General features: G+C 48.3%; 1 protein-coding gene across 4 annotated transcripts in view; it reads right to left on the bottom strand.

Moving 5' to 3' along the window:
* The window catches only part of HERC2 (HECT and RLD domain containing E3 ubiquitin protein ligase 2), a 1,448,528-nt gene that overhangs the window by 876,405 nt on the left and 546,800 nt on the right, over nt 1-25,323 (bottom strand). For 3 of the 4 annotated variants that reach the window (XM_069204284.1, XM_069204285.1, XM_069204282.1), the window contains exon 38: nt 21,605-21,787. In XM_069204284.1, the coding sequence (XP_069060385.1) occupies nt 21,605-21,787 (183 nt within the window). The remainder of the gene's footprint in view (nt 1-21,604; nt 21,788-25,323) is intronic. The other variant, XM_069204283.1, reaches the window with a different exon arrangement.

A 25,323-nucleotide genomic window follows, 5' to 3' on the forward strand; every position in this document is an offset into this window, starting at 1 on the left:
AGCTGTTAAAAGAAACCGACTCCAAAGACAAAGAATTCTGCTCTGAGGAACCACATCCAGACACACCTCTACACCCAATGCCCATGGCCCGAGTCCAAGTGGGCCACACGTCCTGTGAACGTTCCTCTGCGACTCTGCGCCTGAATCCACTGTGGGTTGACCCCTGCCAAACTCTGCCTCTAAGACTGCAGTCTTAATCCGAAGATCCCCATGACCGCGACTGTCCGGTAAGCTGTTTTCTGATGTCAAAAGACACCCCTGCATCCGGTGACCTTGGGGAGCTGGACCAATGGTGTCTCTGAGTCTCTCAACATCGGAACTTACCTGGGCAGCTGTGGGTTTTGTTCGTACAGCCTTGCGGCCCGAGCCTGCAGCCTCCTTCCAAAACCGATCTCCCCCGTTTGTTAACATTGGGAGTTCGACCCTGTGTTGGTACTCTGCACCCTACCGCCCCAGTGCCGCTGAGAATGTAATTTTGGTGCTACCATGTGGCCCCCTTCATGCATGCCTTAACCCCAGGAGATCAACCACAGACACTGCTTTACTCACACAGGAGCAGTGCATCTTCAGTCACCACGAGTCTCCATTGATTAACATTGGAAGCCCTATCCTATATGTTGGCACTCTGCACCCAGCCACCCCGTGCTTCTCAGGCTGCAAGTTTGGTGCTATTATGTGGTCCCCTTTGTGCTTGCCTTAACCACTGGAGATCGACCCCGCATACTGCTTTACTCACCTGTGAGCAGCACATCTTCATGCACCCCTAGTCTCTATTGATTAACATAGGGAGCCCGAGCCCAAATGGGACCTCTGCCCCCTGCTGCCCCTGTGCTGCTGCGGGTGCACTCTTGGGACTGATTTGAACCTTGCCTGGTATTGACCTAAAACCCTGAAGACTGGATTTGTAAGTCAAGTACTTTACCTGCCAAACTACATTCGTATTTTCCTCCATAACAAAGTTCTTTGGTTCAAAGCATAAATAAAAGCAAATGTTATTTTTCTAATTTGATCTCAAATGTATTCTTTGAGTGGGTGCCTCTGTGAGTACAATACATGCTTAACACGACTCCTTGATAAGCCTAACAGCTTGCCCACACTACCACAAATAGAGCATTAGACATATCTATTTCTACCTTTGCAAGCCTTTGGTGACCCATTGGACTCTCTGCATGGTATACTTCATTTTAGTGCACCGTATAGAGAGCTAGCGTCCTACAGTTACCCTAAGGGACCCCTCAGCACACTCATGCAAACTGCAATTGAAGGCTACATGACATGGTGCAGGGAAAAGTGAAAACATACCATGGCACACCTCCTGTGTGCCACGTCTACAGACACGGCATGCAGCATAGGTAAGTCACCCCTACAACAGGCCTTAATGGCCCAAGGCAAGGTGCACTATGTTGCATGTGTAGACATATCTGCATGAGCAGATATGCCCCTATGATGTCTGTTAGGAAATGCCTCCTTGGCATGGTTACCCCCCTGACTTTTTGCCTTTGCTGATGCGAAGTTATGATTTGAAAGTGTGCTGGGACCCTGCTAACCAGGCCCCAGCACCAGTGTTCTTTACTTTTGTCTCCACAATTGGCACAACCCTGGCACCCAGGTAAGTTCCTTGTAACTGGTACCCCTGGTACCAAGGGCCCTGATGCCAGGGAAGGTCTCTAAGGGCTGCAGCATGTCTTATGCCACTCTAGGGACCCCTCACTCAGCACATGCACACTGCCTCTCAGCTTGTGTGTGCTGGTGGGGAGAAAATGACTAAGTCGACATGGCACTCCCCTCAGAGTGCCATGCCAACCTCACACTGCCTGTGGCATAGGTAAGTCACCCCTCTGTAAGTCACCCCTCTAGCAGGCCTTACAGCCCTAAGGCAGGGTGCACTATACCACAGGTGAGGGCATATGTGCATGAGCACTATACCCCTACAGTGTTACAAGGAAAACTTTAGACATTGTAAGTGCAGGGTAGCCATAAGAGTATATGGTCTGGGAGGTTGTCAAACACGAACTCCACCGTACCATAATGGCTACACTGAAAACTGGGAAGTTTGGTATCAAGCTTCTCAGCACAATAAATGCACACTGGTGCCAGTGTACAATTTATTGTAAAATACACCCAGAGGGCATCTTAGAGATGCCCCCTGAAAACATACCCGACTTCCAGTGTAGGCTGACCAGTTTCTGACAGCCTGCCACACACCAGACATGTTGCTGGCCACATGGGGAGAGTGCCTTTGTCACCCTGCAGGAACTGTAACACCTGGTGGTGAGCCTCAAAGGCTCACCCCTTGTGTTACAGCACCCCAGGGCATCCCAGCTGGTGGAGATGCCCGCCCCTCCGGCCACTGCCCCCACTTTTGGCGGCAAGGCTGGAGGAGATAATGAGAAAAACAAGGAGGAGTCACCCACCAGTCAGGACAGCCCTTAAGGTGTCCTGAGCTGAGGTGCTCCCTGCCTTTGGAAATCCTCCATCTTGAGCTTGGAGGATTCCCCCAATAGGATTAGGGATGTGCCCCCCTCCCCACAGGGAGGAGGCACAAAGAGTGTAGCCACCCTCAAGGACAGTAGCCATTGGCTACTGCCCTCCCAGATCTAAACACACCCCTAAATTCAGTATTTAGGGGCAACCCAGAACCTAGGAAACTAGATTCCTGCAACCTTAACAAGAAGGACTGCTGACCTGAAGCCCTGCAGAGAAGACAGAGACGACAACTGCTTTGGCCCCAGCCCTACCAGCCTATCTCCCAACTTCAAAGAAAACTGCAACAGAGACGCATCCAACCAGGGACCAGCGACCTCTGAAGCCTCAGAGGACTGCTCTGCACCCAAGGACCATCAAACTCCCGTGAACAGTGGCTCTGTTAAAAAACCTGCAACTTCTATGCAACAAAGAAGCAACTTTAAAGACTTCACGTTTCCTGACGGAAGTGTGAGACTTTCCACTCTGCACCAGACGCCCTGGCTCGACCTGCAGAAAACCAACACCTCAGGGAGGACTCCCTGGCGACTGCGAGCCCATGAGTAACCAGAGACGACCCCCCTTGAGCCTCCACAGCGATGCCTGCAGACAGAATCCAGACTCTCCCCCTGACCGCGACTGCCTGTAACAAAGGACCCGACACCTGGAACCAACACTGCACCCGCAGCCCCCAGGTTGAAACATGCTACCCCCAGGCATGACCCCCAGGTGACCCTCTGCCTAGCCCAAGTGGTGGCTGCCCCAAGGAGCCCCCCGTGCCTGCCTGCATCGTTGAAGTGATCCCCGGGTCCCTCCATTACTTCCTATACAAAACCCGACGCCTGTTTGCACTCTGCACCCGGCCACCCCTGTGCCGCTGAGGGTGTACTTTCTGTGCCTTCTTGTGTCCCCCCCCGGTGCCCAACAAAACCCCCCTGGTCTGCCCCCCGATGACGCAGGTACTTACCTGCTGGCAGACTGGAACCGCGGCACCCCTGTTCTCCATTGAAGCCTGTGTGTTTTGGGCACCTCTTTGACCTCTGCACCTGACCAGCCCTGAGCTGCTGGTGTGGTAACTTTGGGATTGCCTTGAACCCCCGTCGGTGGGCTACCTATGCCCCAACTTTGAGGCTTGTAAGTGTTTTACTTACCTTCAAAACTAACCTTTACGTACCTCCCCCAGGAACTGTTGATTTTTGCAGTGTCCACTTTGAAAATAGCTTATTGCCATTTTTACAAAGACTGTACAGGGAGTGCAGAATTATTAGGCAAATGAGTATTTTGACCACATCATCCTCTTTATGCATGCTGTCTTACTCCAAGCTGTATAGGCTCGAAAGCCTACTACCAATTAAGCATATTAGGTGATGTGCATCTCTGTAATGAGAAGGGGTGTGGTCTAATGACATCAACACCCCATATCAGGTGTGCATAATTATTAGGCAACTTCCTTTCCTTTGGCAAAATGGGTCAAAAGAAGGACTTGACAGGCTCAGAAAAGTCAAAAATAGTGAGATATCTTGCAGAGGGATGCAGCACTCTTAAAATTGCAAAGCTTCTGAAGCGTGATCATCGAACAATCAAGCGTTTCATTCAAAATAGTCAACAGGGTCGCAAGAAGCGTGTGGAAAAACCAAGGCGCAAAATAACTGCCCATGAACTGAGAAAAGTCAAGCGTGCAGCTGCCACGATGCCACTTGCCACCAGTTTGGTCATATTTCAGAGCTGCAACATCACTGGAGTGCCCAAAAGCACAAGGTGTGCAATACTCAGACACATGGCCAAGGTAAGAAAGGCTGAAAGACGACCACCACTGAACAAGACACACAAGCTGAAACGTCAAGACTGGGCCAAGAAATATCTCAAGACTGATTTTTCTAAGGTTTTATGGACTGATGAAATGAGAGTGAGTCTTGATGGGCCAGATGGATGGGCCCGTGGCTGGATTGGTAAAGGGCAGAGAGCTCCAGTCCGACTCAGACGCCAGCAAGGTGGAGGTGGAGTACTGGTTTGGGCTGGTATCATCAAAGATGAGCTTGTGGGGCCTTTTCGGGTTGAGGATGGAGTCAAGCTCAACTCCCAGTCCTACTGCCAGTTCCTGGAAGACACCTTCTTCAAGCAGTGGTACAGGAAGAAGTTTGCATCCTTCAAGAAAAACATGATTTTCATGCAGGACAATGCTCCATCACACGCGTCCAAGTACTCCACAGCGTGGCTGGCAAGAAAGGGTATAAAAGAAGGAAATCTAATGACATGGCCTCCTTGTTCACCTGATCTGAACCCCATTGAGAACCTGTGGTCCATCATCAAATGTGAGATTTACAAGGAGGGAAAACAGTACACCTCTCTGAACAGTGTCTGGGAGGCTGTGGTTGCTGCTGCACGCAATGTTGATGGTGAACAGATCAAAACACTGACAGAATCCATGGATGGCAGGCTTTTGAGTGTCCTTGCAAAGAAAGGTGGCTATATTGGTCACTGATTTGTTTTTGTTTTGTTTTTGAATGTCAGAAATGTATATTTGTGAATGTTGAGATGTTATATTGGTTTCACTGGTAATAATAAATAATTGAAATGGGTATATATTTTTTTTTGTTAAGTTGCCTAATAATTATGCACAGTAATAGTCACCTGCACACACAGATATCCCCCTAACATAGCTAAAACTAAAAACAAACTGAAAACTACTTCAAAAAATATTCAGCTTTGATATTGATGAGTTTTTTGGGTTCATTGAGAACATGGTTGTTGTTCAATAATAAAATTAATCCTCAAAAATACAACTTGCCTAATAATTCTGCACTCCCTGTATGTGATATTGTTTTTATTCAAAGTTCCTAAAGTATCTAAGTGAAGTACCTTACATTCAAAGTATTACTTGTAAATCTTGAACCTGTGGTTCTTAAAATAAACTAAGAAAATATATTTTTCAATATAAAAACATATTGGCCTGGAGTAAGTCTTTAAGTGTGTGTTCTTCATGTATTGCCTGTGTGTGTACAACAAATGCTTAACACTACCCTCTGATACGCCTACTGCTCGACCACACTCCCACAAAATAGACCACTAGAATTTTCTACTTTTCCCACTATCTTACCTCTAAGGGGAACCCTCGGACTCTGTGCACACTATTTCTTACTTTGAAATAGTGCATACAGAGCCAACTTCCTACAGCCATGCCCTCAACTCACTGCCTGTGGCATAGCTAAGTCACCCCTCTAGCAAGCCTTACAGCCCTAAGGCAGGGTGCACTATACAACAAGTGAGGGCATAGTTGCATGAACACTATTCCCCTACTGTGTCTAAGCCAAACCTTAGACATTGCAAGTGCAAGGTGGCCATAAAGAGTATATGGTCTGGGAGTCTGTCAATTACGAACTCCACAGTTCCATAATGGCTACACTGAAATCTGGGAAGTTTGGTATCAAACTTCTCAGTACAATAAATGCACACTTATGCCAGTGTGGGATTTATTGAAAAATGCACACAGAGGACATCTTAGAGATGTCCCTTGTATACCAGTCCAATTCCTAGTGTTAGGCTTACCAGTTTCTGCCAGCCTGCCACAACCAGACGAGTTTCTGGCCACATCGGGAGAGTGCCTTTGTCACTCTGTGGCCAGGAACAAAGTCTGTACTGGGTGGAGGTGCTTCTCACCTCCCCCTGCAGGAACTGTATGTAGGAAAGTACCATCTTGCCTGGCATGTTACCCCCATTTTTCACTGTATATATGTTGTTTTAGTTGTATGTGTCACTGGGACCCTGGTAACCCAGGGCCCCAGTGCTCATAAGTATGCCTGAATGTGTTACCTGTGTAGTGACTAACTGTCTCACTGAGGCTCTGCTAATCAGAACCTCAGTGGTTATGCTCTCTCATTTCTTTCCAAATTGTCACTGACAGGCTAGTGACCATTTTTACCAATTTACATTGGCTTACTGGAACACCCTTATAATTCCCTAGTATATGGTACTGAGGTACCCAGGGTATTGGGGTTCCAGGAGATCCCTATGGGCTGCAGCATTTCTTTTGCCACCCATAGGGAGCTATGACAATTCTTACACAGGCCTGCCACTGCAGCCTGAGTGAAATAACGTCCACGTTATTTCACAACCATTTTTCACTGCACTTAAGTAACTTATAAGTCACCTATATGTCTAACCTTTACCTGGTAAAGGTTAGGTGCAAAGTTACTTAGTGTGAGGGCACCCTGGCACTAGCCAAGGTGCCCCCACATTGTTCAGAGCCAATTCCCTGAACTTTGTGAGTGCGGGGACACCATTACACGCGTGCACTACATATAGGTCACTACCTATATGTAGCTTCACAATGGTAACTCCGAATATGGCCATGTAACATGTCTATGATCATGGAATTGCCCCCTCTATGCCATCCTGGCATAGTTGGCACAATCCCATGATCCCAGTGGTCTGTAGCACAGACCCTGGTACTGCCAAACTGCCCTTCCTGGGGTTTCACTGCAGCTGCTGCTGCTACCAACCCCTCAGACAGGCAGCTGCCCTCCTGGGGTCCAGCCAGGCCTGGCCCAGGATGGCAGAACAAAGAACTTCCTCTGAGAGAGGGTGTGACACCCTCTCCCTTTGGAAAATGGTGTGAAGGCAGGGGAGGAGTAGCCTCCCCCAGCCTCTGGAAATGCTTTCTTGGGCACAGATGTGCCCAATTCTGCATAAGCCAGTCTACACCGGTTCAGGGACCCCTTAGCCCCTGCTCTGGCGCGAAACTGGACAAAGGAAAGGGGAGTGACCACTCCCCTGACCTGCACCTCCCCTGGGAGGTGTCCAGAGCTCCTCCAGTGTGCTCCAGACCTCTGCCATCTTGGAAACAGAGGTGCTGCTGGCACACTGGACTGCTCTGAGTGGCCAGTGCCACCAGGTGACGTCAGAGACTCCTGCTGATAGGCTCCTTCAGGTGTTAGTAGCCTATCCTCTCTCCTAGGTAGTCAAACCCTCTTTTCTGGCTATTTAGGGTCTCTGTCTCTGGGGAAACTTTAGATAACGAATGCAAGAGCTCATCCGAGTTCCTCTGCATCTCTCTCTTCACCTTCTGATAAGGAAACGACCGCTGACCGCGCTGGAAGCCTGCAAACCTGCAACATAGTAGCAAAGACGACTACTGCAACTCTGTAACGCTGATCCTGCCGCCTTCGACTGTTTTCCTGCTTGTGCATGCTGTGGGGGTAGCCTACCTCCTCTCTGCACCAGAAGCTCCGAAGAAATCTCCCGTGGGTCGACGGAATCTTCCCCCTGCAACCGCAGGCATCAAAAAGCTGCATTACCGGTCCCTTGGGTCTCCTCTCAGCACGACGAGCGAGGTCCCTCGAATCCAGCGACTCTGTCCAAGTGACCCCCACAGTCCAGTGACTCTTCAGCCCAAGTTTGGTGGAGGTAAGTCCTTGCCTCACCTCGCTGGGCTGCATTGCTGGGAACCGCGACTTTGCAGCTACTCCGGCCCCTGTGCACTTCCGGCGGAAATCCTTTGTGCACAGCCAAGCCTGGGTCCACGGCACTCTAACCTGCATTGCACGACTTTCTAAGTTGGTCTCCGGCGACGTGGGACTCCTTTGTGCAACTTCGGCGAGCACTGTTTCACGCATCCTCGTAGTGCCCGTTTCTGGCACTTCTCCGGGTGCTACCTGCTTCAGTGAGGGCTCTTTGTCTTGCTCGACGTCCCCTCTCTCTTCAGGTCCAATTTGCGACCTCCTGGTCCCTCCTGGGCCCCAGCAGCGTCCAAAAACGCCAAACGCACGATTTGCAGCTAGCAAGGCTTGTTGGCGTTCTTTCGGCGGGAAAACACTTCTGCACAACTCTCCAAGGCGAGAGGGATCCGTCCACCAAAGGGGAAGTCTCTAGCCCTTTTCGTTCCTGCAGAAACCTCAGCTTCTTCTGTCCAGTCGAAGCTTCTTTGCACCCGCAGCTGGCATTTCCTGGGCATCTGCCCATCTCCGACTTGCTTGTGACTTTTGGACTTGGTCCCCTTGTTCCACAGGTACCCTAGATTGGAAATCCACAGTTGTTGCATTGCTGGTTTGTGTCTTTCCTGCATTATTCCTCTAACACGACTCTTTTGTCCTTAGGGGAACTTTAGTGCACTTTGCACTCACTTTTCAGGGTCTTGGGGAGGGTTATTTTTCTAACTCTCACTATTTTCTAATAGTCCCAGCGACCCTCTACAAGGTCACATAGGTTTGGGGTCCATTCGTGGTTCGCATTCCACTTTTGGAGTATATGGTTTGTGTTGCCCCTATCCCTATGTTTCCCCATTGCATCCTATTGTACCTATACATTGTTTGCACTGTTTTCTAAGACTATACTGCATATTTTTGCTATTGTGTATATATATCTTGTGTATATTTCCTATCCTCTCACTGAGGGTACACTCTAAGATACTTTGGCATATTGTCATAAAAATAAAGTACCTTTATTTTTAGTATAACTGTGTATTGTGTTTTCTTATGATATTGTGCATATGACACTAAGTGGTACTGTAGTAGCTTCACACGTCTCCTAGTTCAGCCTAAGCTGCTCTGCTAAGCTACCATTATCTATCAGCCTAAGCTGCTAGACACCCTATACACTAGTAAGGGATAACTGGGCCTGGTGCAAGGTGCAAGTACCCCTTGGTACTCACTACAAGCCAGTCCAGCCTCCTACATTGGTTGTGCAGTGGTGGGATAAGGGCTTGAGACTACTTACCACTCTTGTCATTGTACTTTTCATAAGAGAAAAATATACAAAACAAGGTCAGTGTATATACACATAGCCAAAAAGTTTTGCATTTCCTCTTTTCACTCTTTTCTAAGTGCTGAAAAGTACTTCTAAACTTTCAAAAAGTTCTTAAAAGTTTAAAAAGTTTTTTCTGTCTTTCCAAAAAGTTCTGAAAACTTTTTTCTCTTTTTCTATCACTTTAACTCTCTCTAAAAAATGTCTGGCACAGGCCAAAGTGTTGATCTGTCCAAACTTGCATATGACAACCTTAGCTGGAAAAGAGCAAGGAGTCTCTGTATAGAGAGAGGTTTGAGTGTAGGGAAAAATCCTTCCTTGGAACTGTTACTTAACATGCTTAGAGAACAGGATAAGGCCATAGGTGCCCCATCTGTTGAAAAAGTACCTAATAGTTCCCAATCTGATTCAGGGACTCCCCCAGGAAAAGATTCAGGAAAGAAACTTCCTAGCCTGCCCATTACTAGACAATCTAGCATAGATGGTAATGATGATGAGCCACACCAAATAAATAGTGTTGTCTCACATCATAGCAAAAGCATTTATTCTCACCATACTGGTAGTAATGTTTCTGTAAACCAAGCTGTTAGGGTGGCTTCTGTAAGGGACAGGTCTCCTTCTGTTCATTCCCATCATAGCTCTGTTTCTAGAAATGTCCCTCCCACCAACCCTGATGACAGAATGTTAGAGAGGGAACTCAATAAGTTGAGGGTGGAACAAACCAGACTGAAGCTTAAAAAGCAACAGCTGGATTTGGATAGACAGTCTTTTGAATTAGAGAAGGAAAGACAGAAGTTGGGTTTAGATACCCATGGTGGCAGCAGCAGTATTCCCCATAGTCATCCTGCAAAAGAGCATGATTCCAGGAATCTGCACAAGATAGTTCCCCCTTATAAGGAGGGGGATGACATTAACAAGTGGTTTGCTGCACTTGAGAGGGCCTGTGTTGTACATGATGTCCCTCAAAGGCAGTGGGCTGCTATCCTATGGCTATCATTTAGTGGAAAAGGTAGGGATAGGCTCCTTACTGTAAAAGAAAATGATGCTAATAATTTCCAAGTTCTTAAGAATGCACTCCTGGATGGTTATGGCTTAACCACTGAACAGTACAGGATAACGTTCAGAGAGACCAAAAAGGAGTCTTCACAAGACTGGGTTGATTTCATTGACCAGGCAGTGAAGGCCTTGGAGGGGTGGTTACATGGCAGTAAAGTTACTGATTATGACAGCCTGTATAACTTGATCCTGAGAGAGCATATTCTTAATAATTGTGTGTCTGATTTGTTGCACCAGTACTTGGTGGACTCTGATCTGACCTCTCCCCAAGAATTGGGAAAGAAGGCAGACAAATGGGTCAGAACAAGAGTGAACAGAAAAGTTCATACAGGGGGTGACAAAGATGGCAACAAAAAGAAGGATGGTAAGTCTTCTGACAAGGGTGGGGACAAATCTAAAAATGAGTCTTCATCAGGCCCACAAAAAAACTCTGGTGGGGGTGGTGGGTCCAAATCCTCCTTTAATCAGAACAAGGAAAAGAAACCATGGTGCTATTTATGTAAAATAAAAGGCCATTGGACAACAGATCCCAGTTGTCCAAAGAAAGGCACCACTGCTCCTACCACTACAACCCCTACTGCTACACCTAGTGTCCCTACTAATAGCAGTGGTGGTGGGAGCAAACCTACTAATAGCCAATCCAAGGGAGTAGCTGGGCTCACTTTTGGTAATTTAGTTGGGGTTGGTCTAATTAGGGGACCACAGAGGCTACTTTAGTCTCTGAAGGGGCTATTGATTTAGCCACTTTGGTTGCTTGCCCCCATAACTTGGAGAAGTACAAGCAACTAACCCTAATAAATGGTGTTGAGGTCCAGGCCTACAGGGACACAGGGGCCAGTGTCACAATGGTGATTGAGAAACTGGTGCACCCTGAACAACACATACTTGGACACCAGTACCAAGTAACCGATGCTCACAACATAACACAAAGCCACCCCATGGCTGTTGTAAATCTCAACTGGGGGGGGGGTAACTGGTCCAAAGAAAGTTGTGGTAGCTTCAGATTTACCTGTAGACTGTCTATTAGGGAATGATTTGGAGACATCAGCTTGGTCAGATGTGGAGTTGGAGGCCCATGCAGCAATGCTGGGCATCCCAGGGCATATTTTTGCTTTGACAAGGGCTCAGGCCAAAAAGCAAAAAGGACAGGGAAGCTTGGATCCTGGAACAATGGACCAAGTGCTCCCTAAAGCTAGGGCTAGTAGAAGCAAACCACTTCCTACTATCCCTCCCTCTACAGTGGATTCTACTTCTGAGGAAGAAGAATTCCCTCCCTGTGCAGAACCTACACCAGAGGAGCTGGAAGCAGACACTGCTGAGCTTTTGGGTGAAGGGGGGCCTGCCAGAGAGGAGCTGAGTGTGGCACAGCAAACCTGTCCCACATTAGAGGGTCTCAGACAGCAAGCTGTCAAACAGGCTAATGGGGATGTCAGTGACTCTCACAGAGTTTACTGGGAGGACAACCTCTTGTACACTGAGCATAGGGATCCTAAACCTGGAGCTGCCAGGAGATTAGTGATTCCTCAGGAGTACAGAAAGTTCCTCCTAACACTGGCACATGACATTCCCCTAGCTGGGCACCTGGGTCAAATGAAAACTTGGGACAGATTGGTTCCATTGTTTCATTGGCCTAGGATGTCTGAGGACACAAAGGAATTTTGTAAGTCCTGTGAAACCTGTCAAGCCAGTGGCAAGACAGGTGGCACTCCAAAGGCACCCCTTATCCCACTGCTTGTGGTTGGGGTTCCCTTTGAAAGGGTAGGGGTTGACATAGTTGGCCCCCTTGACCCTCCTACTGCTTCAGGCAATAGGTTTATCTTAGTGGTAGTGGACCATGCCACAAGATATCCTGAAGCTATTCCTTTAAGGACCACTACAGCACCTGCAGTGGCAAAGGCCCTCCTGGGAATATTTTCCAGGGTGGGCTTCCCAAAGGAAGTAGTATCAGACAGAGGAAGCAATTTCATGTCTGCATACTTAAAGGCCATGTGGAAGGAGTGTGGTGTAACGTACAAGTTCACAACACCCTATCATCCACAAACAAATGGACTGGTGGAGAGATTTAATAAAACTCTCAAAGGCATGATTATGGGTCTCCCTGAAAAACTCCGCAGGAGATGGGATATCCTTCTACCATGCCTCCTTTTTGCCTACAGGGAGGTACCCCAGAAAGGAGTGGGCTTCAGCCCCTTTGAACTTCTTTTTGGACACCCTGTTAGGGGTCCACTCACACTTGTAAAGGAGGGTTGGGAACAACCTTTAAAAGCTCCTAAGCAGGATATTGTGGATTATGTACTTGGCCTCAGATCAAGGATGGCTGAGTACATGAAAAAGGCCAGTAAAAACCTTCAGGCCAGCCAAGAGCTCCAGAAGCAATGGCATGATCAGAAGGCTGTTTTGGTTCAGTACCAACCAGGGCAGAAAGTGTGGGTCTTGGAGCCTGTGGCCCCAAGAGCACTCCAAGATAAATGGAGTGGTCCCCACACAATTGTTGAAAAGAAGGGAGAAGTCACCTATTTAGTTGACTTAGGCACTGCCAGGAGTCCCCTTAGGGTGCTCCATGTCAACCGCCTGAAACCCTACTATGACAGGGCTGATCTCACCCTGCTCATGGCAACTGATGAGGGACAGGAAGAAGACAGTGATCCTCTACCTGATCTCTTCTATTCCACAGAACAGGATGCTCTTGTGGAAGGTGTAGTTTTGGCTGATTGTCTTACTGCTGAGCAGAAAGATAATTGCATAAATCTCCTAGATCAATTCTCTGAACTCTTCTCTACTGTGCCAGGTACCACTTCTTGGTGTGAGCACACTATAGATACTGGAGACAGTTTACCTGTCAAAAGTAAGATCTATAGGCAGCCTGACCATGTCAGGGACTGCATAAAGCAAGAAGTTCAGAAAATGTTGGAACTAGGAGTGGTTGAGCACTCTGACAGTCCATGGGCTTCTCCTGTGGTACTGGTACCAAAACCCAATTCTAAAGATGGAAAGAAGGAAATGCGGTTTTGTGTAGACTATAGAGGTCTCAACTTGGTAACCAAAACTGATGCTCACCCTATACCCAGGGCAGATGAGCTTATAGATACACTGGCATCTGCCAAGTATCTAAGCACTTTTGATTTGACTGCAGGGTATTGGCAGATCAAATTATCAGAAGATGCTAAACCTAAGACTGCATTTTCTACCATTGGAGGACATTACCAGTTTACTGTAATGCCTTTTGGTTTGAAAAATGCACCTGCCACTTTTCAGAGGTTGGTGAACACAGTCCTGCAAGGGCTGGAAGCTTTCAGTGCAGCATATTTGGACGATATAGCTGTCTTTAGCTCCAGCTGGGATGATCACCTGGTCCACCTATGGAAAGTTTTGGAGGCCCTGCAAAAGGCAGGCCTCACTATCAAGGCTTCAAAGTGCCAGATAGGGCAGGGTAAGGTGGTTTATCTGGGACACCTTGTTGGTGGGGAACAGACTGCACCACTTCAGGGGAAAATCCAAACTATTATTGATTGGGTTCCCCCTACCACACAGACTCAGGTGAGAGCCTTCCTAGGCCTCACTGGGTACTACAGGAGGTTCATTAAGAACTATGGCTCCATTGCAGCCCCTCTTAATGACCTCACATCCAAGAAAATGCCTAAAAAGGTATTATGGACAGCAAACTGTCAGAAAGCTTTTGAGGAGCTGAAGCAGGCCATGTGCTCTGCACCTGTCCTGAAAAGCCCTTGTTACTCTAAAAAATTCTATGTCCAAACTGATGCATCTGAATTAGGAGTAGGGGCAGTCCTATCACAACTTAATTCTGAGGGCCAGGATCAACCTGTTGCTTTTATTAGTAGAAGGTTGACCCCTAGAGAAAAGCGTTGGTCTGCCATTGAGAGGGAGGCCTTTGCTGTGGTCTGGGCTCTGAAGAAGTTGAGGCCATACCTGTTTGGCACTCACTTCATTGTTCAGACAGACCACAAACCTCTACTTTGGCTAAAACAAATGAAAGGTGAAAATCCTAAATTGTTGAGGTGGTCCATATCCCTACAGGGAATGGACTATACAGTGGAACATAGACCTGGGAGTAGCCACTCCAATGCAGATGGACTCTCCAGATATTTCCACTTAGACAATGAAGACTCATCAGGTCATGGCTAGTCTTATTATTGTCCTTCGTTTGGGGGGGGGGGGGGGGGTTGTGTAGGAAAGTACCATCTTGCCTGGCATGTTACCCCCATTTTTCACTGTATATATGTTGTTTTAGTTGTATGTGTCACTGGGACCCTGGTAACCCAGGGCCCCAGTGCTCATAAGTATGCCTGAATGTGTTACCTGTGTAGTGACTAACTGTCTCACTGAGGCTCTGCTAATCAGAACCTCAGTGGTTATGCTCTCTCATTTCTTTCCAAATTGTCACTGACAGGCTAGTGACCATTTTTACCAATTTACATTGGCTTACTGGAACACCCTTATAATTCCCTAGTATATGGTACTGAGGTACCCAGGGTATTGGGGTTCCAGGAGATCCCTATGGGCTGCAGCATTTCTTTTGCCACCCATAGGGAGCTATGACAATTCTTACACAGGCCTGCCACTGCAGCCTGAGTGAAATAACGTCCACGTTTTTTCACAGCCATTTTTCACTGCACTTAAGTAACTTATAAGTCACCTATATGTCTAACCTTTACCTGGTAAAGGTTAGGTGCAAAGTTACTTAGTGTGAGGGCACCCTGGCACTAGCCAAGGTGCCCCCACATTGTTCAGAGCCAATTCCCTGAACTTTGTGAGTGCGGGGACACCATTACACGCGTGCACTACATATAGGTCACTACCTATATGTAGCTTCACAATGGTAACTCCGAATATGGCCATGTAACATGTCTATGATCATGGAATTGCCCCCTCTATGCCATCCTGGCATAGTTGGCACAATCCCATGATCCCAGTGGTCTGTAGCACAGACCCTGGTACTGCCAAACTGCCCTTCCTGGGGTTTCACTGCAGCTGCTGCTGCTGCTGCCAACCCCTCAGACAGGCAGCTGCCCTCCTGGGGTCCAGCCAGGCCTGGCCCAGGATGGCAGAACAAAGAACTTCCTCTGAGAGAGGGTGTGACACCCTCTCCCTTTGGAAAATGGTGTGAAGGCAGGGGAGGAGTAGCCTCCCCCAGCCTCTGGAAATGCTTTCTTGGGCACAGATGTGCCCAATTCTGCATAAGCCAGTCTACACCGGTTCAGGGACCCCTTAGCCCCTGCTCTGGCGCGAAACTGGACAAAGGAAAGGGGAGTGACCACTCCCCTGACCTGCACCTCCCCTGGGAGGTGTCCAGAGCTCCTCCAGTGTGCTCCAGACCTCTGCCATCTTGGAAACAGAGGTGCTGCTGGCACACTGGACTGCTCTGAGTGGCCAGTGCCACCAGGTGACGTCAGAGACTCCTGCTGATAGGCTCCTTCAGGTGTTAGTAGCCTATCCTCTCTCCTAGGTAGCCAAACCCTCTTTTCTGGCTATTTAGGGTCTCTGTCTCTGGGGAAACTTTAGATAACGAATGCAAGAGCTCATCCGAGTTCCTCTGCATCTCTCTCTTCACCTTCTGATAAGGAAACGACCGCTGACCGCGCTGGAAGCCTGCAAACCTGCAACATAGTAGCAAAGACGACTACTGCAACTCTGTAACGCTGATCCTGCCGAATTCTCGACTGTTTTCCTGCTTGTGCATGCTGTGGGGGTAGCCTGCCTCCTCTCTGCACCAGAAGCTCCGAAGAAATCTCCCGTGGGTCGACGGAATCTTCCCCCTGCAACCGCAGGCACCAAAAAGCTGCATTACCGGTCCCTTGGGTCTCCTCTCAGCACGACGAGCGAGGTCCCTCGAATCCAGCGACTCTGTCCAAGTGACCCCCACAGTCCAGTGACTCTTCAGCCCAAGTTTGGTGGAGGTAAGTCCTTGCCTCACCTCGCTGGGCTGCATTGCTGGGAACTGCGACTTTGCAGCTACTCCGGCCCCTGTGCACTTCCGGCGGAAATCCTTTGTGCACAGCCAAGCCTGGGTCCACGGCACTCTAACCTGCATTGCACGACTTTCTAAGTTGGTCTCCGGCGACGTGGGACTCCTTTTGTGCAACTTCGGCGAGCACCGTTTCACGCATCCTCGTAGTGCCTGTTTCTGGCACTTCTCCGGGTGCTACCTGCTTCAGTGAGGGCTCTTTGTCTTGCTCGACGTCCCCTCTCTCTTCAGGTCCAATTTGCGACCTCCTGGTCCCTCCTGGGCCCCAGCAGCGTCCAAAAACGCCAAACGCACGATTTGCGGGTAGCAAGGCTTGTTGGCGTTCTTTCGGCGGGAAAACACTTCTGCACGACTCTCCAAGGCGAGAGGGATCCGTCCACCAAAGGGGAAGTCTCTAGCCCTTTTCGTTCCTGCAGAAACCTCAGCTTCTTCTGTCCAGTCGAAGCTTCTTTGCACCCGCAGCTGGCATTTCCTGGGCATCTGCCCATCTCCGACTTGCTTGTGACTTTTGGACTTGGTCCCCTTGTTCCACAGGTACCCTAGATTGGAAATCCACAGTTGTTGCATTGCTGGTTTGTGTCTTTCCTGCATTATTCCTCTAACACAACTCTTTTGTCCTTAGGGGAACTTTAGTGCACTTTGCACTCACTTTTCAGGGTCTTGGGGAGGGTTATTTTTCTAACTCTCACTATTTTCTAATAGTCCCAGCGACCCTCTACAAGGTCACATAGGTTTGGGGTCCATTCGTGGTTCGCATTCCACTTTTGGAGTATATGGTTTGTGTTGCCCCTATCCCTATGTTTCCCCATTGCATCCTATTGTACCTATACATTGTTTGCACTGTTTTCTAAGACTATACTGCATATTTTTGCTATTGTGTATATATATCTTGTGTATATTTCCTATCCTCTCATTGAGGGTACACTCTAAGATACTTTGGCATATTGTCATAAAAATAAAGTACCTTTATTTTTAGTATAACTGTGTATTGTGTTTTCTTATGATATTGTGCATATGACACTAAGTGGTACTGTAGTAGCTTCACACGTCTCCTAGTTCAGCCTAAGCTGCTCTGCTAAGCTACCATTATCTATCAGCCTAAGCTGCTAGACACCCTATACACTAATAAGGGATAACTGGGCCTGGTGCAAGGTGCAAGTACCCCTTGGTACTCACTACAAGCCAGTCCAGCCTCCTACACTGTAACACCTGGCGGTGAGCCTCAAAGGGTCATGTCTTTCGTTACAGCACCCCAGGGCATCCCAGCTAGTGGAGATGCCTGCCCCTCCGGCCACTTCCCGCACTTTTGGCAGCAAAACTGGAGGAGATAATGAGAAAAACAAGGAGGAGCCGCCCATCAGTCAGGAATGCGCCTAAGGTGCCCTGAACTGAGGTGACCCCTGCCTTTAGAAATCCTCCATCTTGAGATTGGAGGATTCCCCCAATAGGATTAGGGGCGTGCCACCCTCAGGGAGGAGGCACAAAGAGGGTGTAGCCACCCTCCAGGACAGTAGCCATTGGCTACTGCCCTCCTGACCTAAACACACCCCTAAATTCAGTATTTAGGGGCAACCCAGAACCCAGGAAATCAGATTCCTGCTACCTACACAAAGAAGAAGGACTGCTGACCTGAAAGCCCCGCAAAGACGACGGAGACGATAACTGACTTGGCTCCAGCCCTATCGGCCTGTCTCTAGACTCAAAGAACCTGCACAGCGACACATCCAGTGGGACCAGGGACCTCTGAGGACTTAGAGGACAGACCTGCACCTGAAGGATCAAGAACCTCCTGAGGACAGCCGCTCTGTCCAGAAACAACTACAAAACAACAACAAGAAACCAACTTTAAAGAGACTCTCACTTCACACTCTGCAAGTTCAGGAGAACCAACACCGCAGAGAGGACTCCCAGGCAACTCTAACGACGTGGATACCCTTTGTCGACCTCCCTGCACACCCACATAAATTGTAAGGTACTTCACACAGGTAAGTTTAGAACTCTGATTTAAAACAGTAGTACACCCAGTTTTGGTTAAAATGGCAAATAGCTCCTGGGGGAGGTAAGTAATAGTTAGTTTTTCAGGTAAGTAAAGCACTTACACAGTCAATCTACTGGGCACAGGCATCTAACCGTTGGGGGTTCAAGGCAACCCCAAAGCCACCACACCAACAACACAGGGCCGATCAGATGCCGAGGTCAAAGGAGGGCCCAAAACACATAGGCGCCTGTGGAGAACAGGGGTGCTCCGGTTCCAGTCTGCTAGCAGGTAATTACCTGCGTCCTCGGGGAGCAGACCAGGGGAGTTTTGTAGAGCACTGGTGGGGAGAACACACAAGCACACAGAACACACCCTCAGTGGCACAGTGGCAGCCGGGTGCAGTGTGCAAAGTAGGTGTCGGGTTTTGATTGACAGCAATGGAGGGACCTGGGGGTCACTCTGGCAGGGCACAGGGGGGTTTCTTGGGCCAGCCACTGACTGGGCTAGGATGAGGGCCGCCTGCTGGTCACTCCTGCTTTGGAGGTTGGTTCCTTTCAGTCCTGGGGGCTGCAGGTGCAGTGCTTGGTCCAGGTGTCGGGTTCTTTGTTCCAGGCAGTCGTGGTCAGGGGGAGCTTCTGGATCCTATCTGCAGGCGTTGCTGTGGGGTTGCAGTGGGGTCGTCTCAGGTTACTCACGAGGTCGCAGTCACCTGGGAGTCCTCTCTGCAGTGTTGGTTCTCTGGAGCTCGGGTGCAGAGGGTGAAGCCTCCGCTTCCGGTGGGAAGAGTGAGGTCTTTAAAAGTTGCTTCAAAGTTGCAAAAATGTTGACTTAGTCACTTTCTCCCCACCAGCACACACAAGCTGTGAGGCAGTGTGCATGTGTTGAGTGAGGGGTCCCCAGGGTGGCATGAGACATGCCGCAGCCCTTAGAGACCTTCCCTGGCATCAGGGCCCTAGGTACCAGGGGTACCATTTACAAGGGATTTATCTGTGTGCCAATTGTGGGAACAAAGGTACAGTTTAGGGAAAGAACACTGGTGCTGGGGCCTGGTTAGCAGGGTCCCAGCACACTTTCAATCATAACTGGCATCAACAAAAGGCAAAACGTCAGGGGGCAACCATGCCAAGGAAGGCATTTCCTTACAGGGTGGCTATCCTCATCGGAGTTGTGGTTGGAGTCTGAGGGGGTTATTACAACTTTGGAGGAGGTGTTAATCCGTCCCAAAAGTGACGGTAAAGTGACGGATATACCACCAGCCGTATTACGAGTCCAATATATCCTATAGAACTCGTAATACGGCTGGTGGTATATCTGTCACATTTGGGACGGATTAACACCTCCTCCAAAGTTGTAATAACCCCCTGAGTCTCTAATGGAAAGTGCAGTACTATGTTCTTCCTCCTCTTGTGCGTGTTCCTCACTGAAAATGTCTGGTTTGTCCTCTGTAGACTGGAACGCCATTTCCAGTCGACGAGCTCTTCGAACCTGAAGAGTCTTCTTCGATCTAAACGACCTGCAGGCATCACAGGTCTCCTCTCGATGGTCGGCAGATAGGCAGAGACTGCACACCAAATGCTGGTCGGTGTACGAGAATTTGGCATGGCACCGAGGACAGAAACTAAACAGAGTCCGTTCTATCAGCTCAACATTGAAGAGGGCCCTAAAAGGATGAGGCCCCTTTTAAGGACGAAAAGAAATTGACCCCAACGGTTTTAATTGGATCGACTACAGATAGAAAACGCGGGCGAAACAATACCAACGGTATTGTAGAAAGGCAGAAAAAGTTCAGAAGGCCCGAACCGAGATCCACCCGAGTGAGAGGAAACACGTCCAAACCCAACCCAACAGGGGAGAGAAAACTAACTAAGAACTCGATGCCCATGCTCAGTATTACCGAGAGGAGAAGTCATTCCATCTCGTGACTCGAAACCCTTCTTCGAAGAAAAACAACTTGTAAAACTTGGTGCCCAACACTAGATGGCGGAATTATGCAAAGCATGGGTATCTGCAGCTACACATGCCATCGAACACAGGGTTTTGACCAAGTGCCCATCAAGATACCAGTAAGGGTCTCATTAAAGTGAAGTAAGAACTCAGATGTGGCTGGCGTAGCCGGCAAAATATTATGAAAGACTGAGTCTTGGTCTCAGCATGCAGTTTCATTTTTTAAGACTTCAGCTGTCTTTCAGACAAGTACTGCAAATAAGACACTCTCTTTCACTGCTGGTCCAAGTGGCAAATTCAGCTCTGTATCAGGGAAGGTAGGAAGCCCATGTAAAAACTTTCACAATGAAGGGGAGGAGGTGACCATTCACCTATCCACCATCATCATCATCATCGTCATCATCGTCGTCATCGTCTCCCTCTGATGGTGTAACTTGCTCTAAGTCATAGCCAAAAAGATAATGAAGCCCCTGCTGGTATGTCCATGATGGGAGAGGTTCGCCTTTAGTAATTTTATAGTGTGACATCTTGGGAGATTAAGCCGAGGTCAGGTCGAGGTCAGACATTCGAATTATCACCAGATCCTATTCTGGCTTCAACAAGGAACTGCTCAGTGCACGTCCTGGGGCCAGAGGAACAAGTACGGGACAAAGAATGGGTCTTAAAGGGTCAGAAGACACTGAGCAAGGACCCACTTTTGTGAACCAGAATGGGGCCCCTGTGGTTGTTCAGGGACCAAAAGCATGCCAGAGGGAGAAGACAGTGTGGAAAAAAATAAATAAATAAATCGGCAGCACAGCCTCTTCCCATTCAGTGCCATGTATTTCATTCTTATATTTGGTGATGAACAAGTTCAGTTCTAGATTCCAGATCGCTTTCGGGTGCACAAGGACACACTTACTGCACAACTTCAAGTCATGCCCCAAACCAAACACCAGAGATGCACTTCGTGTGTCTGTGACCAATATCTGTTTTTTTCTACAGTCACGTTTTGAGACCTATAATTTTAGAAGGGGACACTGTATTATGTTTTAGTTGTTGACAGTTGGAAGAGTTTGGGAGCGTAAGTTCAGATCTGAGGCAGATGTTAGAGGTTATAGGCATCTCCAATCCGCCATTTCCAGGGTAGTATGGAGCCAGCGCAAAACTCCACAGTATCACTAGTGGTGCCTGTGAGCATTGCTAGAAACAGTTTCCGATGCCATTCAGGACCCTGGGGAATATTCTAAGGTGAGGAATCTATGGTTAGACATATCTATCCGAATAGAATTTCTGCTCAAGGATCTCATGGGTTTAAGCATATTTTAAATACAATTAACCGTAATTCTTAAAAATCATATCTTCATCATATATAAATGAATACTAAATACCAAAACATAAAACTGCTAAAGCAGTAAAAGCAGACTTGTCAGTGCTGCTGTAGTGAGCAGTATACTACATACTTGCTTTATCAACGGTGGCACTTTCCACCAACATGCGCAGTAATCCACACAGGGTTCTTGTAGCCTCATTCTGCATTACTTCAGCATGGACACCAGAAGACAGACAGAGGGTCTGAAGGAGGTTCACAGTACTCAATAACATCATGGCGGTAGGGTGCAAATTTCCTTCCACTGAATCACCTTCTAGGAAAAAAGTGAAAGAAAAGCACAATAGTCAATGAAAGTACTGTTAAACACAGTCAGATTAATTTCAAGGTTATTGCGTACAATTTTGAAACTATCATTTCTCATCATAAAAAAGGGTTTTGAAGTCTAGACTGCATTCAATAGTGAGGCACGTGACTTAGAATTTCTTTCAAACAACAGGTAAACACCTTAAACTGTAGGTCTGAATCCGAGAATGCTGCTGGAAACAACTGACCAGAATCCCTATTAGACTCATGTTTAACCCCAAGTCATTGTTGGATTTTTTAAAAGGAAGATGTCTTAATTTAACTTTTCCAGAATTTTTTTCCCCATGAATTCTTTTGATGTCTTTATATTAAGAAGGATTATGAATGCTACAATTTTGTACTATTGAAGATCTCTTGGCTTTATCAGTAGGATTTCCTATTTTGTAAGCAGAACCCCTGTGCACAGTCAGGTGGTGTCAATAGGCACAGGGTCCGTCGTTGGCGTCACACATGGCATATATGATGTCACAGTTCCTATACAGGCAGCACCCCAGTTTGTTGAGGTCAGTTTCTTTTCACAGCTTTCCACACCAGAAGCGCAGAGTCATAATGAAACTGACTGCTGGTGCGTCAAAACTAGGGCCCTGAAAGGGGAGTCCCTGCTGCTAGAAATCAGTTTAAAGAGCGGGGAGGATGGGAGGGTCGGTAAGGAACCTGCAACTAGATACTGTCTCTACCAGATATGGTGTTATCAAACGTAAATAACGTGTCCATCTGATAGAGGCATCTAGTTGCAGATTCCTTACATTAGAATAGATACACAAGCAATACCATCCCCTGAGGTGGGTCTGTGAACCTAAGATCACACTAGAAAGTCCTCTGCATGACCAATGGGCAAAGTTTGGACTTGCGTGGCCAGGTAGTAGTGTTTGATAAACATGTTGAGGGATGCCCACGTTGCCTCCTGACAGATATCAAGGACTGGAACTCCGCGAGCTAATGCATTGGTTGCAGCTGTAGCTCGAGTAGAATGAGAACGCAAAGTCTCAAGGGGTTGAGTTTTGGCCAGTGCGTAGCAGATCTTAATGCAGAGTAAGATCCATCTGGAGATGGTTTGCTTCTGAACAGACCAACTGTAGACAGTCCCCACAGTATAGACACTCAGGAGAGGTAAATTTGGGTTTTTGAGGTAAGTATTTATTAGTAATTTGAAATAAGAACTGATGAAGAGTCAGTACGACGTTTAGCGCCAGTTTCTTCTCTGGAGTGGTGAATATCTTCCTTCTAATCTGTGTCCCTTTTCTTCCTTTTCTCTAGGTGGCGTACCGGATCGTCCTCGTCAGGTCCCGGATGTGACATATAAGAAAAAGGGAACACATACCGCTGGTGAGTGGAACGGACGCCTTATACCACGTCTTCTACTTATATGTTTTGCTGGGAAAAGGTTTAAGGAGGGGGGGGGGTTTTATGTGTGATATAGGTGCCAGTGAGGACTTCAGGGCTTGTGTATATTCCGTACTTTACCCTTTTGTGCTCTCCCGGTGCTCTCTAAAGTGCCCTTCTCTCCTCCCTCCCCTCACCCTGCCTTCCTCCCTTCCCCAGCGTTTCTCCCCTTTTATTGTGCCCCTCGGTTTGTCCAGAAGGACCGTACCTTGTAGAGCCACGACCCTCCAGGGTCGTGGCTGGCTCTGTGGAGGTCCTCTCGTCGGTCTGGGCTGGTCTCCCCTGCTTCCGGTCGGGCGCTGTTCCTCTGGGTTCGGGTTCCGCCGCTTCCAGGCCACTGGGGTCCTCCTCCGATGTCCTTGTCGCCGTCTCTCTCTTCCTCCTTCGGTTCGCCGCCGCCGCCGCCGTTCTCCTTCCTCTCTCCCTTCCCGGCTCTCCCCCTCTCGACCGGAGCTTCCGTCTTTTGGCCGCCTGGTGGCCAATCCGGAGCCTCCTCGTCACCGGAGGTTGCCGAGGCAACGTCAGGACGCTGGCCTCGTTGCGGACGCGTTTCCAGGGGAACCTGGGAACGCGGCCGTAGCGGTTCCGTTTCTGCCGGTTCCCCGCTGTTGCCCGGGGCGGCCCGGTCACACACCCTTCCCCAAGAACTGTCCTGTTCCAGGACAGGCGAAGACAGAGGAAATCGGGACAGATAATCAGCGGGGGCCTGGTGAGATCCAGGGACGTGCCGAACCTGAAAGGAGAATGGTTGCAGTTCAAGGAACCATCGCAGTATCCTGGAGTTAGAATCTTTATGCGCAGCCAGCCATGTAAGAGGAGCGTGATCCGTGAATAGTATAAACGGCCGCCCTAGGAGATAGTACTGCAAACAGTCAATGGCCCACTTGATAGCCAAGCACTCTCTCTCTATAATTGGATAGTTACGTTCCCGGGAAACCAGTTTTCTACTGATGTAGACCACCGGATGGTCAAGCCCCTCGCTATCTGGCTGAGTCAGAACCCCTCCAAGCCCAACATCCGATGCGTCAGTGTAGAGGTGAAACGGCTTCGTAAAATCTGGGCAGTGCAGGATGGGATCGGAGGTTAAGGAAACTCTCAACTGTTCAAAACTCGCGTTTTGCGTCTCCGAAAAAGGCAAAAGTCGATTGGGATATCGTTTAGTGAGTAGGTCCGTAAGAGGTGCTGCTAAGGTGGAGTAATGTGGAATGAAGCGCCGATAATAGCCCACTAATCCTAAAAAGGAGCGTAATTCCTTTTTCGTGTGTGGAAGAGGGGCATGTAAAATGGCATCCACCTTCCCATTTTGAGGTTGTAGTGTACCCTGATTAATCCGATATCCCAAATAGGAGATGTCGGTTTTACCTATCACACATTTCTTGGGATTGGCCGTCAAACCAGCAGTTTGAAGGGCTTGGAATATTCTCTGTAGGTGTATTAAGTGGTCCTCCCATGTTTCACTAAATACGACTACATCATCTAGATACGCAGCGGAGAATGCAGGATAGGGTTTTAGAATCCTATCCATCAACCTCTGAAAGGTTGCAGGGGCTCCATGAAGCCCAAAAGGCAGTACTGTAAATTGATATAACCCGGACTGGGTAGAAAAAGCTGTTTTTTCTCTATCTGGAGGAGCTAAGGGAATCTGCCAATACCCTTTAGTTAGGTCGATAGTAGACATGTATTTTGCTTTCCCTAGTTTTTCGAGAACATCGTCCACCCTAGGGATGGGATAGGTGTCGAATAGGGAGTTTGAGTTCAGTTTGCGGAAATCTATGCAAAACCTGACGCTACCATCAGGCTTCGGTACTAGGACAACCGGTGAACACCAGGGACTAGTGGACGGTTCGATGACCCCTAGGGATAACATTGTTTTGATTTCTTCTTCGATTATGTGTTTTCTAGCTTCTGGAATACGATACGGGCGTTCTCTGGTGATCTGCCCTGAGCTTGTGCGTATATTATGGTGAATTAAAAACGTCTTTCCTGGTTTCTCTGAAAAGAGTGGTTGCCATTGCTTTAAAACCTTAAGGGCTTGTTGCTTTTGCCCTTCAGGTAAAATATCGTCTACTATGGGTAGGGTACTTTCAGTATCGGGGTTGGTAG

Source organism: Pleurodeles waltl, chromosome 8 (assembly GCF_031143425.1).
Source record: "Pleurodeles waltl isolate 20211129_DDA chromosome 8, aPleWal1.hap1.20221129, whole genome shotgun sequence".
In the NCBI taxonomy this organism is placed as follows: Eukaryota; Metazoa; Chordata; class Amphibia; order Caudata; family Salamandridae; genus Pleurodeles; species Pleurodeles waltl.